Source organism: Haliaeetus albicilla, chromosome 2 (assembly GCF_947461875.1).
Source record: "Haliaeetus albicilla chromosome 2, bHalAlb1.1, whole genome shotgun sequence".
Classification (NCBI taxonomy): domain Eukaryota; kingdom Metazoa; phylum Chordata; class Aves; order Accipitriformes; family Accipitridae; genus Haliaeetus; species Haliaeetus albicilla.
Window position 1 is genome coordinate 50,288,314 of NC_091484.1, and position 14,214 is coordinate 50,302,527.

General features: G+C 37.5%; 1 protein-coding gene across 1 annotated transcript in view; it reads left to right on the top strand.

Moving 5' to 3' along the window:
- Nucleotides 1-14,214, top strand: part of THSD7A (thrombospondin type 1 domain containing 7A) — a 300,060-nt gene that overhangs the window by 83,959 nt on the left and 201,887 nt on the right. Inside the window, exon 3 of the mRNA XM_069774348.1 lies at nt 211-737. Coding sequence (XP_069630449.1) covers nt 578-737 — 160 coding nt within the window. The 5' untranslated portion in view covers nt 211-577. The remainder of the gene's footprint in view (nt 1-210; nt 738-14,214) is intronic.

Consider the following 14,214-nt stretch of genomic DNA (forward strand, 5'->3'; position numbering starts at 1 on the left):
TTATATCTGTTCTGGTTGTGTGACTTGTGTTTCTGAAGCATGTCTGATGATTTCTTCTTTTCTTCTTAGTATGTATCATTTCGGATATTCCAGGGAGAGACGTGTCTGGGAAGCCAGCCTTTTGCAGTCACTCTCTGCGTCGAAATTACAGCACTGGGCTATTTGTGTTTCTACTCATCCCTGTTTCTCTCTGTCTCTCACTCTCTCCAGCTGGTGTAAATGACTGCTGCTGCCTCCCAGAGCAAGATAACCTGCTCAGTCAGCTGGAGCCCCCTGTGGACAGCTGTCTTGCTTTTAGCTGATGGAAAACTGCTACTAACCGCTGAATGGAAGAGCGTGGAGCAGCAACCATACTAGCAGCAGCAGCCGTCGCCGCCGCCGCAGCAAGAGCGAGCAAGGACTCTATTGTTCCCTGGTGTTAAACAGTTTTTCCTTTTCAACTGCCATGCACAGCAGCGGAAGAGAGGTTTCCAATCCCCTTCTCCCTGTGAAGAAATTCTGAAGAGGGGAATATTATTTGAAGAAGGTTTCGTGGTCGTCCTGCGGGTTTTGGAGGTGGCAGCAGGCTGCTGGAGGCATGGGGTTGAGAGAAGGGAGCGCTGCTTTCTGCCGTGGTCCAGGGGTTTCTGCCGTGCCAGCCCAGTGCGTGGGAGTTCTCGTGCTTCTGCTGCTGGGAATCTGGGACGCTCGTGCACAAAGTGAATTTCAAACTTCGTCGGTGTATCTGTGGAAGACCGGTAAGTAAGGATGCTATGTTAGCGCAACAGCAGCGTTATGTATTTTTTGTTGCAAGTAATAACCTTTTTGTGCAGAGAGAAAAAGTTAAATCTAAATTACTAATGTTTACTTGCAGGATTATAGGGGAAATAAAAAATTAGGTCATCTTCCAGGATTCCACCAGCCAAGCAAATATGGCAATTAAAACCCCACATTTGTGACTCTGTGGCACTCTTACTGGGATCTCTTATGTATTTTTTGGTGTCTTCTGAGGTTTTTCATTTTGTTTAGTAGCTCTGTGTTGTATGTAAACAGCAAAGATCAGGGCATTAGCGCCTGTCCACAATGGGAAGGAACATTTGTTACAACTGGAGTCAGCAACGTTAACAGTGCTCTAAAAATATTGACTTTTCACAAAGAAAGATGTAATTCAGCATGTCTAATCTTTGTGCTCTGTGCTGACAGGGAATATTCAGTGTGGTAATTGATGGGGAGTTGGGTTTGTTAAATTTAGGTTTGTTGCACAGTATATAGGACCCGTGAAAGCTAATGATGGATTAGGTGAAATAATCCAAGGGATGCCAGATCTCATAACCAAAGAGCCAAAGGCAAACAGGCTATGTGGATTCAGCACCACACTAGATAGATAATTTCCTCTACTTTGATACTAATGAGTTATGTGTCTGTTTTAAAGATTGCATAGTCATAACAGTCTTCCAACCTTAACTTTGCATTAAAAATCAGTGGGGAATTTTCCTGTGTCTATTAATATATTACATTAATTCAGAACTTTAGCAGTGATGAATATGTGCATTTTAGTTGCCTAATACAGTTTTAGTTCTTATGTAAGTAGAGTCAAAGTGTCCTTTAGGAAATTTAAAAATTTCAAGCCAGTAAATATTTCACAGTGGCTTTGACAGTTGGCTTTCTTCCCTGTACATTGCCAGGAATAAAACAATCCCCAAAGTAGCATTTTTGTTTAAAAACTGCTTTTCCATCAAAGGATTATATAGTAGTAAGAGAGAGTGCAAATTAATCATTTGTCTGAAAAACAACTTTGAGAAGATAGTCTTTTCCCTGGATGGAGGGCCCCAGCCTTCTGCCACAGAAGCAGATCAATTTACAATTACAGTGATATCCTGAATTTTTTAAGAGGCTCCATCTATCCAGCAGCTCAGGGAGGAGATTAAAAGGAAATTCATTTAAACAAGAAGACAAGCTTTCCAATAATACTAGAAAGAGAAATCTGAAGAAGGGAAAATCCTTTGCAACTTTCACTTCTGACTGAAAGATGGGTTGCACAATGACAGTGACCCATTTTTTTTCTTTTGAACCATTAACAAATTCAAACCATAGTTTTTAGTTCCGTTACAGATTTGTAAATGTTCAGCACACACTTAAAACGAGATAAAATACTTGTGCAGGTTTATGCAAAAGCACAGTAATAATGCAGCATTTTCATAAAGCATTTTATGTTTATGCTAAGCTGCTAGGCATCAGTAGACTAAACTCTCCAGCACTTTATTATGTTTCCATTTAACAGTTTAATGGACTGTATCTGAAAATGTTAAAATAGTAACATAGGTTGAGAAGAATAATAACTCCAGTTAACTAATACTTAGAAACATGCGCTGTCAATTTGCTACAGACTTAACTCTGCTTACTTTGCTTATGGTACATGTGCTCTGAAGTCATGTCAGTTAAACCAGCTAGAAGGAAACTGGGTTGGTTTTTGTTTTCTCCCCCTTTTGTCCCTTCCTGCCAAAGACAGCTCTTAAGAAATTTTTGTTTAGAACAGGTATGATCTAATTACTCTGCCTCACTCCTCTGTTTTGCCTGCAATAAGGAATAGGATAAGCATGTTCACTGTACGTTTTTTTGTATAATAGCATCAGTAATTTGATGATAACATGATGAAAAACAAGTCAGAGTGGCACTCTTCAAACAATGAATGGCAAGATGCAGTGGATAAGGTGGTGCATCTGTGTTTGGCTTCTAATTGAATCTTTGCACTCTTTTTCTTAGCTGTTTATTGAGTTTTGCTGTTTCCCCCCTCCTCTTTGTGGGAGGTTCTAGAAAGTGAACTGGGAGAATTGCTGGTCAGTGATCTAGTATATGGTGTATAAAGTTCAGCTAAAGTATCAGAGGCAATAATAAAACTGAACAGTAGTGAGCTCATCCAACTCAGATGGCATTTTGCTTTGCTTGCTGTGGAGGAAGTGGGTCAGGGGAATGTGTGGCTAAGACTGTGTCTAGGAAATCAGCTTCATTATATGCCTTTTCCGACCTGTTATGTCCATTTGTTGAGAAACATGCTATTTTTGTATTGAATTTAGTCTGGCATCAGCTTTTGTAAGTGCTGTTCATGACTTGCATGTGTCTGGTTTTCATTTCTAAAGATTTTTGAAATAATGTCTTGGTGTATGCTACTCCATGTCTTCCATACCATCCTCCTGTCTACTACCATAAAAATCTGAGGTGTTTGTAATACTCAGTTTAACCATTTGGGGGTTTAATTATCTTTGATTCAGCAAGGACAATGTTGTGAACAACCTGCTTTGGGCAGGAAGATTGAACAAAATGATCTCCAGAGGTCTCTTCTAACCTCCACCATCCTGTGATATGGATGCCATCACTAAATCATTTCTACTTCTTCAGCTGAAACTGCTTTGAAGTTTTGGCTTTCATAACTTTTTTGACCTCTTGTGAGAATGGGTATTTGCTGTTGCGTATTTATGCTGCAATTATGGTGTGTTTAAGGGACCTTCAATGTTCTGAATGGCATTTACATGAACATAGTTACTAGTCTTTAAACTAGGTTTCTTGCCAAACATTCTCATTCCATACCATACAGACCTGGTATATGCATTTTTTTCAGATACAAATACACAGCTCATTCATTTTGTGTGGTCGCTAGGAAAGCCATCTGCTTTCTTTAACATAAACTAAAGCAAAGTCTCCATCTGTGCAGAATACCTGGCTCTTCACAGCAGAGTGATGAAACAGCTAAATTCCCTGAGTTGAGTCATGGTGTCTGTCTGCTTGATGATTTGAGGTAGAGAATAGCAGTTTTTAGGAACTTGGAGAACAAAAGCTGTGGTATTAAGGGGTGGTGATTCCATTGATGTGGACACACACTGCTGAGCATTGAACTTTTGAAGTTGAAAGAATTTTTGAATGACCTCTTTTGTTCACCAGTAATTGCCCTTCTCTGAGTCCACTGATTTCATTTGCAATGAATACTTGTTTGGTTTGGGTTCTACACTACTACACTGAACTTTTGTGAGTTCCTGAAATGTTTTAAATTTCATTTGTATTCCACCTTAGCTATTATAAATCCTTACTGAATTGTTTCTATATATGCACAAAACCCCCGATAAATCTGTGCCACAATTCAGTAAAAACTGCTTGTGTTAACTTTTGTTAAATGTTATCGCCCAGTTTCTTTTATTTTTAAAGTGAAATTTCCCTATTCAAGAACAGTTTATAATCTTGTTTATACTGTCCCTAATTGGCTAAGATTTTGATGGAAGTTTTGCAGTGAACAATGTGAGGACTGCGGATTCCTAAATAAAGACTGCCATACAGTTATCACTCTTCTAGAAACAAGAAGATGCATATTTTTCTTGGTATGTCATTTCGTGATGCAGGCCATATATATACCATTTCTATACACTGCCTAAGCGTAGGCATTTCTTGCCACATCAGAACTCTCCTTTACTTCTTTTACCCTGTGCTTCATTTGTTTTCATTAAATCAACCAACACAGTGATCTGTGATGTGCTGTCAGTGTTGGGTGTAATGCCTGCCTACAGTTACTAATATAATTACTGAAGAGCTGCACAAAATCAGTGAGGTTCGATCACACTGTAAAATTGCTTCTTCTGACAGTTTGAAGTAATGCACATTACACTCTTGAAGTGGAAGATGCAGCACTGGCTTGATATCTCTGGAAAAAAAAGTCATAGGCAAAAATCTGGGAGGCAGTGCCTTTACCATTATCTGTTTTAAAGACTATTGATCAGATCTCAGATAGTATAGATCAGTATAGCTCTGCTGAATTATTTGACCTATCTGCAATTGTGTGATACCAAGACTTGGTCTTTTTAACATTTGCAGTTGGATGTTTTCCCCTTCTTTTTAACAAAGGTAGAACTTGAAATAGATTTTCTGCAGGTAACAGTGCCTTTTTAAAATTAAAAAGAAAAAGGCTTTGTTTCCTGAAGAGAACACGTAAGTATCTCTATATTTTTATGCTTATGTTGTGTCTCAGTATGTTTGAATTGGTCCTTAGGTAATAACTTGCTCAACATTTGAGGCAGGGAAGAATCAGAGGAAAGGTGATAATATGGGTACAGGAAACACACAGATGATCACATGTACTCTTGGGGTGGTGGAGGCCCCGAGTGAAATCAGTGTGCCAAGTGGTTTCCAGTGGGACCAGAGGTGTGTTGCAAGCTCTGCAGCACAAGAGCTCTCCTTAACCTCTTTCTGAGCTTTTTCAGGCAGCAGCATCTCTACATGATTTTTCCTCATTCCATTGTCCAGGGAAGAGGACTGGACAAGGGCCTCCTACTTCACCTGAAAAGCCTATGAACAAATGTTTTTGCTGTTTCAAGGTGTCACTATGGGATCTTGTCACCAAATCATGCTTCTTCACTGCTTGATATGAACTTGGGTCTCAAACACCCACACTCCACCCTGCCCCACCCCCGATTTTTAACCTGTTGGTTTCTTACTTACCCATGGAGTAGAACAAACACAACCTCTGTACCATTGCATCCTAGGTTTTACAATTTTTACACCTTCCAAGGCCCAAATCTAATTTAAAAAGAGTTTGGTGCCACCAATGGTATTGGAGAGAGGAGGGTTTCCAACACTTCATCTGAAATTCCTCTTCTAATACCTTTGGTGGCTAACAAACATAAAATCAGTGAATAAAATGTCCTTATTTTATTTTCCCAGTGTATGTCCCTAGGACTGTCCTTATTTTCACAGGACTAAGTGTTCCTATCTCATATTAATGCCTGAGGAGGGCAGAAGTCCTTTCTAGGACTGGCAGTCCAGCAGGCATTTCAAAATGTGCCTAAATACACACTGACAAGAATGATCACAAGTGAAGAGGGAGAGAGAAAAATTATCTAACCAGCCCTCTGATTAAAGCACTTACCTTTCAAGGGTTGTTTCAGCTTGTTTGTTGAATCTGTTCCATCATATAGCAGAAAACTCCTCATTTGTTTCAGTATTTTTTTTTTTCCAAAACCAGAGTAAAGAATTTTTGCAGTAATTGCAACTTGAGACTGGAGACAGATAAGCCCATGTCAGTAAATAGAAAACTCCTGATTTTAAAGAGATTATGAAGAAATGATCTGAAGAGGCAGATTAGATGTGAAGACCTAGGGAAATGCTAAATAAGAAAAGATGTTTTTTAACTTGAGGCCTGACTTTCAGGAAGGAAATTCACATGTGATGATGAAAGAGGGCAATGAGGACCTCTTAAAGGCAAAATAGAGCTCTAGTTATGGCATGGTAGACTTGAGCTGGTACTTACACATCCTTGAGGAGGGAGAGAAAGAGGTCAAGATTTTTAAACTGTCAATGTAAAAGGTGTTTTTCAGGATTCATCTTTTTGATCCACAGGTCTTCAGTTACAGAATAAGATAAAAGGAATGTTAGTAAAAGCTGCATTTCATCAGCTTTTCAAAGAATAAAAACTATTCAAGCAAAATGTGCTAAAGATGCTTTAGTGCTACCTCATTGATTTAAAATATAAATGATCCTCCAGGACTGAACATGGTTAAGTGTTGGTTACATATGCCCTGCATAAATTCATATTCATTAGAGTTAAAATTTATAACTTCTATTGCATTCTGCAGTGTGCATCTAAGCAAGCACACTTTTTACTGTCTGTCTCCCAGTTAAATTTGACTTTTATGTAGTGAAATGAGGCTTGTCTATCTATGACTTGAATAAGGAAATATTAATTTTCATTAAGCATGTTCATCACTCTTGCTCTTTGCCCTCATTTATAAAATAGCCTTTCAGATTTTTTATTCAACAGAAATTGTGCAAGGCAAGTATTAAGTCTTTGATTAATGCAAAAGGTTTTTAGTGCAGTCTGGCAACAAAACATTTGGCAGAGATGCAGAAAATGGCTGCTTTAAGGAAAGTATTTATAAATGTTTTTTAGTAATCTGTCCTTATTTAAGAAAATCAGAGTAAATATTTAAATCTTTGGAGAAAAATTTTGTGCTGCTGAAATTCTTTTTCTTATGCAGCTTACCATATCTGAACTAGGAAAACAGAAAAAAGTATGGCTGATATTGTAAGCCTCTAGTTAAGATAAGTAATATACTCTGGGCTAATGGTTGCAGGATTCACTTGTAGGATAGCATTTTGAAGCTGTCAGAAAAGTGGAACATAGTAGTTGATCATGTTGTACTGGTAGCTGAGAATGTCTGGATTGTTTTTAGCAAGTGCCCTGGAGTGCTTACGCTAACTGGATCAGCTGAATCCCTCAGCTTATAGGGATGCTGCAATAAGAGAATACCTCTGTTGTGGTTTAACCCCAGCCAGCAACTAAGCACCATGCAGCTGCTTGCTCACTCTTCCCCCCTTCCAGTGGGATGGGAAGGAGAATTGGAAAAAACACCCAAAATAACCCAAACCGTGATGGGTTGAGATAAGAACAGTTTAATAACTAAACTAAAATAAATAATATTATTGTTATTCTATTTTTTATTATTAATTGTAATGTAAAGGAATAGAACAAAAAGAAAGACATTAGACCCAAGAAAAGACAAGCGATGCACAATGCAATTGCTCACCACCTGCTGACCGATGCCCAAGCAGCGATCCGCCCCTCCTGGCTAACTCCCCCAGTTTATATGCTGAGCACGACATTCTATGGTATGGAATATCCCTTTGGCTAGTTTGGGTCAGCTGTCCTGGCCGTGCTCCCTCCCAGCTTCTTGTACACCTGCGTGCTGGCAGAGCGTGGGAAACTGAAAAATCCTTAACTTAGGATAAGCGCTACTTAGCAGCAACTAAAACATCAGTGTGTTACCAACGCTATTCTCCCACTAAATCCAAAATGCACTGTACCAGTTACTAGGAAGAAAATTAACTCTGTCCCAGCCGAAACCAGGACAATCTCAAAAGCTATGGGTTGTTTTGTTCTGTAGGCTGGCTGCTCCAGTGTTGGATTAATTCAGTTTATTAATATCTTATAGACCAGGGTTTAACTTTACAGTTCCCAACTCCACTTGATGTTGATGTCTTTTTTGTATCATGTTCATCCAATCCATTGTTCAGATGTCAGAAGTATGTATTTTTTAACACAGTAACTCCAGATTTAATAGAAAGCCCAATTCCCATAATACAAAGGCTAGTATTCTCAAAGACAAGTAGTAATCTATATTTTGAGGTAAAATTTGCCATGGTAGAAATTAAATTGCACATTAAACTATGTATTGTAGCTGAGAAAGTAATTTTAGGCATTTAGGACAATACATATATTTATTCTGTTTATTGAAGGTCCTTTCCCGCATGCACAACTTTCTTCATTACATATGTCTTTTTTTCTTTTCTTGTATTCCTCTGCAGTCTGTTTTCTGTCCACAAAAAAGTCTTCTCTATGTAACAGGGCTGGGAGATACTTTTCTGGATGTATGTCCAGTCAAAATCTCTGTTTCTCTTTCTTAGAGTAGTGAAGCTGAAAAAAAAGTGGTGGGTTCATTAGGTGGGTAAGGATATGTTTAAATTCAGACTGTCAGAGGTTGAAGATCCAGTTGTTTCTTGTGGAGACTCAGAGGAGGCAATGGGCTGGCAGAGGCTACAGTTACAGACAGCAGCAGCGTTGGCTTGGGTTCTATATATGGATTTCTTCTTTCTTTTTATGTCTATTTCTGTCTAGTGAGGCAGAAAAAAATATGTAGAGTTACTAAAATAAGGGAAGAATTAGGTGAGAGAAACATCCAGAAACCCTAAAAACAATCACATTATTTGGTAAAATTTTCCTAAATCATTACAACTAAGATAATTGTATTGTATTGGATATTAAAACTTGGTCAAACAAATGTTAATGTAAGCAGTTCTACCACTAGAACAAATTAATCTCCCCTAGAAATCCCATTTTTTACCACTTTCACATGAATGCTGTGCAGTGTTAAACATATCAGTGTCTGGGATTTCACACAGAATCCGATAGACATGTATTGTAGCAATCACCATGTTCTCAGCATTAATTAGCACTGTACATTTTGGTGTGGCTGACATTTCTGGGTGTTTTCAGTAGACCACAGTAGCTGTTTTTTTGAATTCACTTTCTGTATTCTGTGAGCATTGCCAAGATTGTTTTGGTGTTTTTATGTCTGTGGAATAGAGAAGGAAAATCTGGTGTATTTGCATGGATTCAGGGAAGGAGTGGCATTAGATGCAGCCCTTACTGGCTGGCCCGAGTGGAGGCTTCTTGTGTGACCCCTACTGAACGGTGTTGCTGGAAGCACGGCAAGCTTTCAAATGTCCAAATACCGGTAAGAGTTTTCCATAGGTATTTTGAGAGTGAGAGAGGGAGAGAGATGATAGTAAGTAACTGTTTTGTGTCGACTGTTTATATTGCATAAAGTGAGTTTAAGGATATTAATTCAAAATGGTTCCTGATGTAATGAGACATACTTAAACATTTTAAAGATTGATGACATCTGCTAATCCAATGAGAAATTTCTTAATGAGATATGTTATTACTTTCTTCCTCCTGTATTATGCAAAATGAAATGTTTATATTAGTGAACAATAATATAACTCTCCTTATGTGTGCTGGGGAATAGCTATTTTACCACTAAGTCATTAGAGAAATAAAGAATAGAACAGTGAGCGATTGTTTTATAATGACTTGTGTTTGTACAGTGCCTAGCACAACTGAATTCTCTTCAATTGCTGGTGTTCTTACGTACCACAGCTTTATGCAAAATGACATAATTAAGACTTGTTAAAGATGCTCTTTACAAAGATAAATTATTAACATTCTAAAAGAACATTCAAATAATTTCAAGTGCCAAAAATAGTTCAAATAGCTGATATCAAGATGCTGTACTAGAGGATAATAGAGGAGAAAATAATTTTCATAGGAAAACAGTGTTACGAAAAAGCTTGGAAGCAGGATTGTCTGTGTGATAGTTCCAAAATGCATTGTTGGGAGAAAATGTCTTTAGTAGCAAGAGGAATGTTTTAAAATGTTACTTAGCATTTCCACATTCACATATTTGGCAGTCATCCCTTCTTCTATTTGCATGATACAAAGCTTGTTTTGAATTTGATATGAATGTGCTTGATTATCCTAAAAGATCACTTGTGTTATGTAAGATTTTGCTTGTTTTACAGTTTTCTACTGACTGGTTGAATCAAGTGTACATTGTGATGTATTTTGTCCCGTTTTATTCTGTTTTAATTGACTTGTGACTTTTGGTCAAAATAATGCCTGGATTAGGGGAAGAGGTAGAGGAAGAGGATACAAGCTATTACAGTAACAGTAGGACTGCTACATCTTGCAACAGGGAACATCAAACCTTATTTAAAAAAAAAAAAAAAAAAAGGCAAAGGCAACCATTGTAAGCTAGGAAAGAGGCTGATCTTGAATCCAGTCTCAGCTTTGCAAGTGGTTTGCAATGGTGACATTGTGAATTTGTCTCCTCTTCTGTAAAGTGACATTTATGTGAGTATAGCTTTCTGTAGGTCTCTGTGCAAACAAAAAACAGAAGAAACTTTGAGACTTATGATTTTTGATATAGTTATCATACAGTTCCCAAGAAACCAACACTTTAGCACACTTGCAGTACTTGCCATATGCAAGCAAAAATGGATGTAATGGAAGAGAGTAGGACATTTGGGAAACAGGAAGAAAGAAGTTAACATGAATGGAGAATACAAACATGAATAGCATGGGGCAAGCAACCAGCAGCTATTATCTGTTGAATACAAATATTTAAAATAGATTGTGAGTTTGAAAAACTCAGGGGGCTGAGAGAAGGTGGCAATTGCTGTATGAACATATACGGAAATTTTTTAACTAACATTAGTTTTCTAATGAATCTGTCTGGAAGCTATTTTAACATGACGTTTCCAACAATATGTATACCTGTGTGTGCATGCTTGTATGTGTGATGTATATGTGATAGTGTGGAAACAGTACTGAACAATGCTGTATGCATCCAATGGCACTACCTTAAAATAAATATAACCGTAAGTTACCTAGGTCTTCCGTGTCTGACTAAAACAGTAGCACAGCTTGAATTTGTGGTCACATCTAATAACAGAAGCGTTTTTCTTTTTTTATATACCACTAACTTATTTTAACAAATTCCAGCTTCACTGCTGCTGCTTACCTTGCTATTTTTAAGAGGCATATTTTGAAGGCTGCCTTTGAAACCACTTCTTTTGTAAGCCTAAATGAAATTCACAGTCAGCATTGCCTTTTAGACAGCTGCATTGGAAAGACCAACTTGTTCCTCTAAGACATGCTTGGTGCCATGCAGAAGTTAATGAAAGGAAGAGGAGGGAGAGTGATAAAGCGACTGAGCATGCAAGGAAGATTTGTAGTCTTTAACTTCATGTGGATGAATGACTTGTGGCTCTCCATATTTCAACTTGATATATGAATGTCAACATCTTGGGAATAGTTTGGGTACCTGAACCATAAAGCTAGGAAATTCACGTTATTTTCTACATTGTACTTCCATGTCTTTGTAGGGAGCTGCAGGAGAAGTCTATGGGCTGTTCTGCGCAATATGACTTCTCTGAAACTCTGCAAAGTGCATACCATGACAGATTTGTATAGGTGATTTACTTATTTACTAGTGATAAATATTTCATTTTCCCCCTCTGTGTTTAATATACTTTAAAATCTTTATGGAGTAAATCAAGATGATGAATATATGTAGTGATTATAATTGAGTCTTGGTTCTTTTGTCATGTTACAATCTAAGCTACTTTATCAGATGAACTACCAATTACATGTGATGGAAGTATCTCTAAATTTATGATTTTTGTTACATGGATATAAGACAACTCGCTTTTTGAGATAGCATCCTTTTTGCCTTTTTCTTATCCTGACTCTGCAAGAAGTTCATTTTATTGCTCTGAGGATGTTATGTAGTAAATTTCTTCCCTTGAAAACACTGAATTTGCTAGGTTACATGCTTCATAGTTTCTCCTGAACAGTGTACTTATTAGTTTCTCTCTTAGCACAAAAGTAACAGTCTTTAAGGGTCAGGGTCCAAAACCAAAAGCTAAAATTGGGCAGTAAAGACTTTACCTTTTGGATGCAGAAGTAGGTTTTCCAAAATAGGTATGTTTTCCTGAAGCCTCACATATAAAGGGACATTGCTGATTAGAAATGAAGTAACAATTCATAGAATCATTTAGGTTGGAAAAGACCTTCAAGATCATCGAGTCCAACCATCAACCATGCCTAGTAAACCATGTCCTGAAGTACCCTGTCTACTCGCTTTTTGAATACCTCCAGAGATGGTGACTCAACCACTTCCCTGGGCAGCCCATTCCAATGTCTGACAACCCTCTCAGTAAAAAATTTTTTCCTAATATCTAACCTAAACCTCCCCTGCCTCAACTTGAGGCCATTTCCTCTCGTCCTATCTCCAGCCACCTGACAGAAGAGACCAGCACCCACCTCACTACAACCCCCTTTCAGGTAGTTGTAGAGAGCGATAAGGTCTCCCCTCAGCCTCCTCTTTTCTAGACTAAACAACCCCAGTTCCCTCAGCTGCTCCTCATAAGACTTGTGCTCCAGGCCCCTCACCAACTTGGTTGCCCTTCTCTGGACACACTCCAGCACCTCAATGTCTTTCCTGTAGTGAGGGGCCCAAAACTGAACACAGTACTCGAGGTGCGGCCTCACCAGTGCCAAACATGGGGGAACACTCACCTCCCTGCTCCTGCTGGCCACACTAGTGAACTAAAAATTACTGCCATGCAAAAAGTCTCTCAAAATGACAAAATCTGATGCTTACATAATATCTTCATCACTCTCATTTAAGAAATATAGGTGTGTTCATATAGATGAGAAATGTTTCATATTATTATTAGATTAGAAACAGATGAAACAGTGAACCTGTGTCTCTGACAGTAAATTATGTGTTGTTACTGTTCATATATAGATGCTAGTTTGGGTGTAAGCTATTGTAAAAAAGATAGTAGATAATTTGCTTCTGAAGTAGCTTATGTATCTCTTACAAGGTTGTATATACATCTTCTGAACTAATAACCTTGCTGTTTTAGTAAATTAAAGGCAATCTTCAATATATGCCCATACCTTTCTAGATATAGTTTTCTCAGCAAGTAAACCACTCATATCCAGAAAGTTTATTATTATTATACTATGAACACAATCCAGTCTGTATATAATCCCCTGAGAGCAATGAGTAGCACTCCTAGAGGCAGGGATTCATTAACAAAATATGGATTTAAAGAGAACTTGAGATGAAGAAAAGGTGCAACTTAATTAAAGACAAAATATTAAAAGGAAGAGAAAAAAAATGAGGTTTTAGTCTTGTGATGCCTATATTAGTTGCTGATGCAATTCAGTGTTGCAATTTCTTTTTAATTTAAGACAGCGATTCATCACCTTTTATGTAAATGTTACCAGAGAGAGTTATTTTGGAAAGGAAAACCAAAATGTGTTAAGAAGCCATAAAACAAAGATGCCCTGCTATCTGTATAATGAATCAGATAATATGTTGCCTTTTTGTTAACTTTTTTTCATTGAAACTATTTAAAAATAATCAAGTTATCATTAGCTAAGGCTTACTAAATCTTCAGAACATTATAATAGTTTAACCTAGATAGGGAAAACAGATTAATAAATAGAACATCTGGAAAAAACCTAAAACCCACCAAACATAATAATTGTAGTTTAGAACATCAAAGACAGCATGGCAATTAAAAAAAAAAAAGAAAAAAAAAAAGATTTAATTTAGTGTTACATCATTCACCTGGGTCTGGAGCTAACAGACAGAGTTCATCTAATTTGCTGCAGTTGGTTATAAACAAGGAGTCCATTTGAAGTAGTAGTGTTGCTTTTGGTTTTGAATTTTTAAAGTAAAGATGAAGAAGGATCCCTGAAGATAGAAACTCATTAAGAAAGCCAAGGGCTTTTTGGAGAATACGTTCTGTTCAGGGTGGTTTTTTGTTCCCCACTTTGTATGTCTCAGAGCACATTGCAGCTTCTAATGAAAAAATAATGCAGTTCATTAATCTGGAAAAACTTCTGAAAGTAGCTACATTCTCGCACTATTCTGGGAATTAGTTTGAACATAATTGGTTGGATGTCAATATTAAAAAGCACTCTAATGAAAAAGGAAATGCTCAAACTATGATAGTTTGCAGCTTCTGATGAAAAATTTAATGAGGCTGAATAATTACTCCTTCTCTCTTCTTTCTTCCCAATCCGCCATGTCTTTCCCAATCTCTGCTTTATATTTT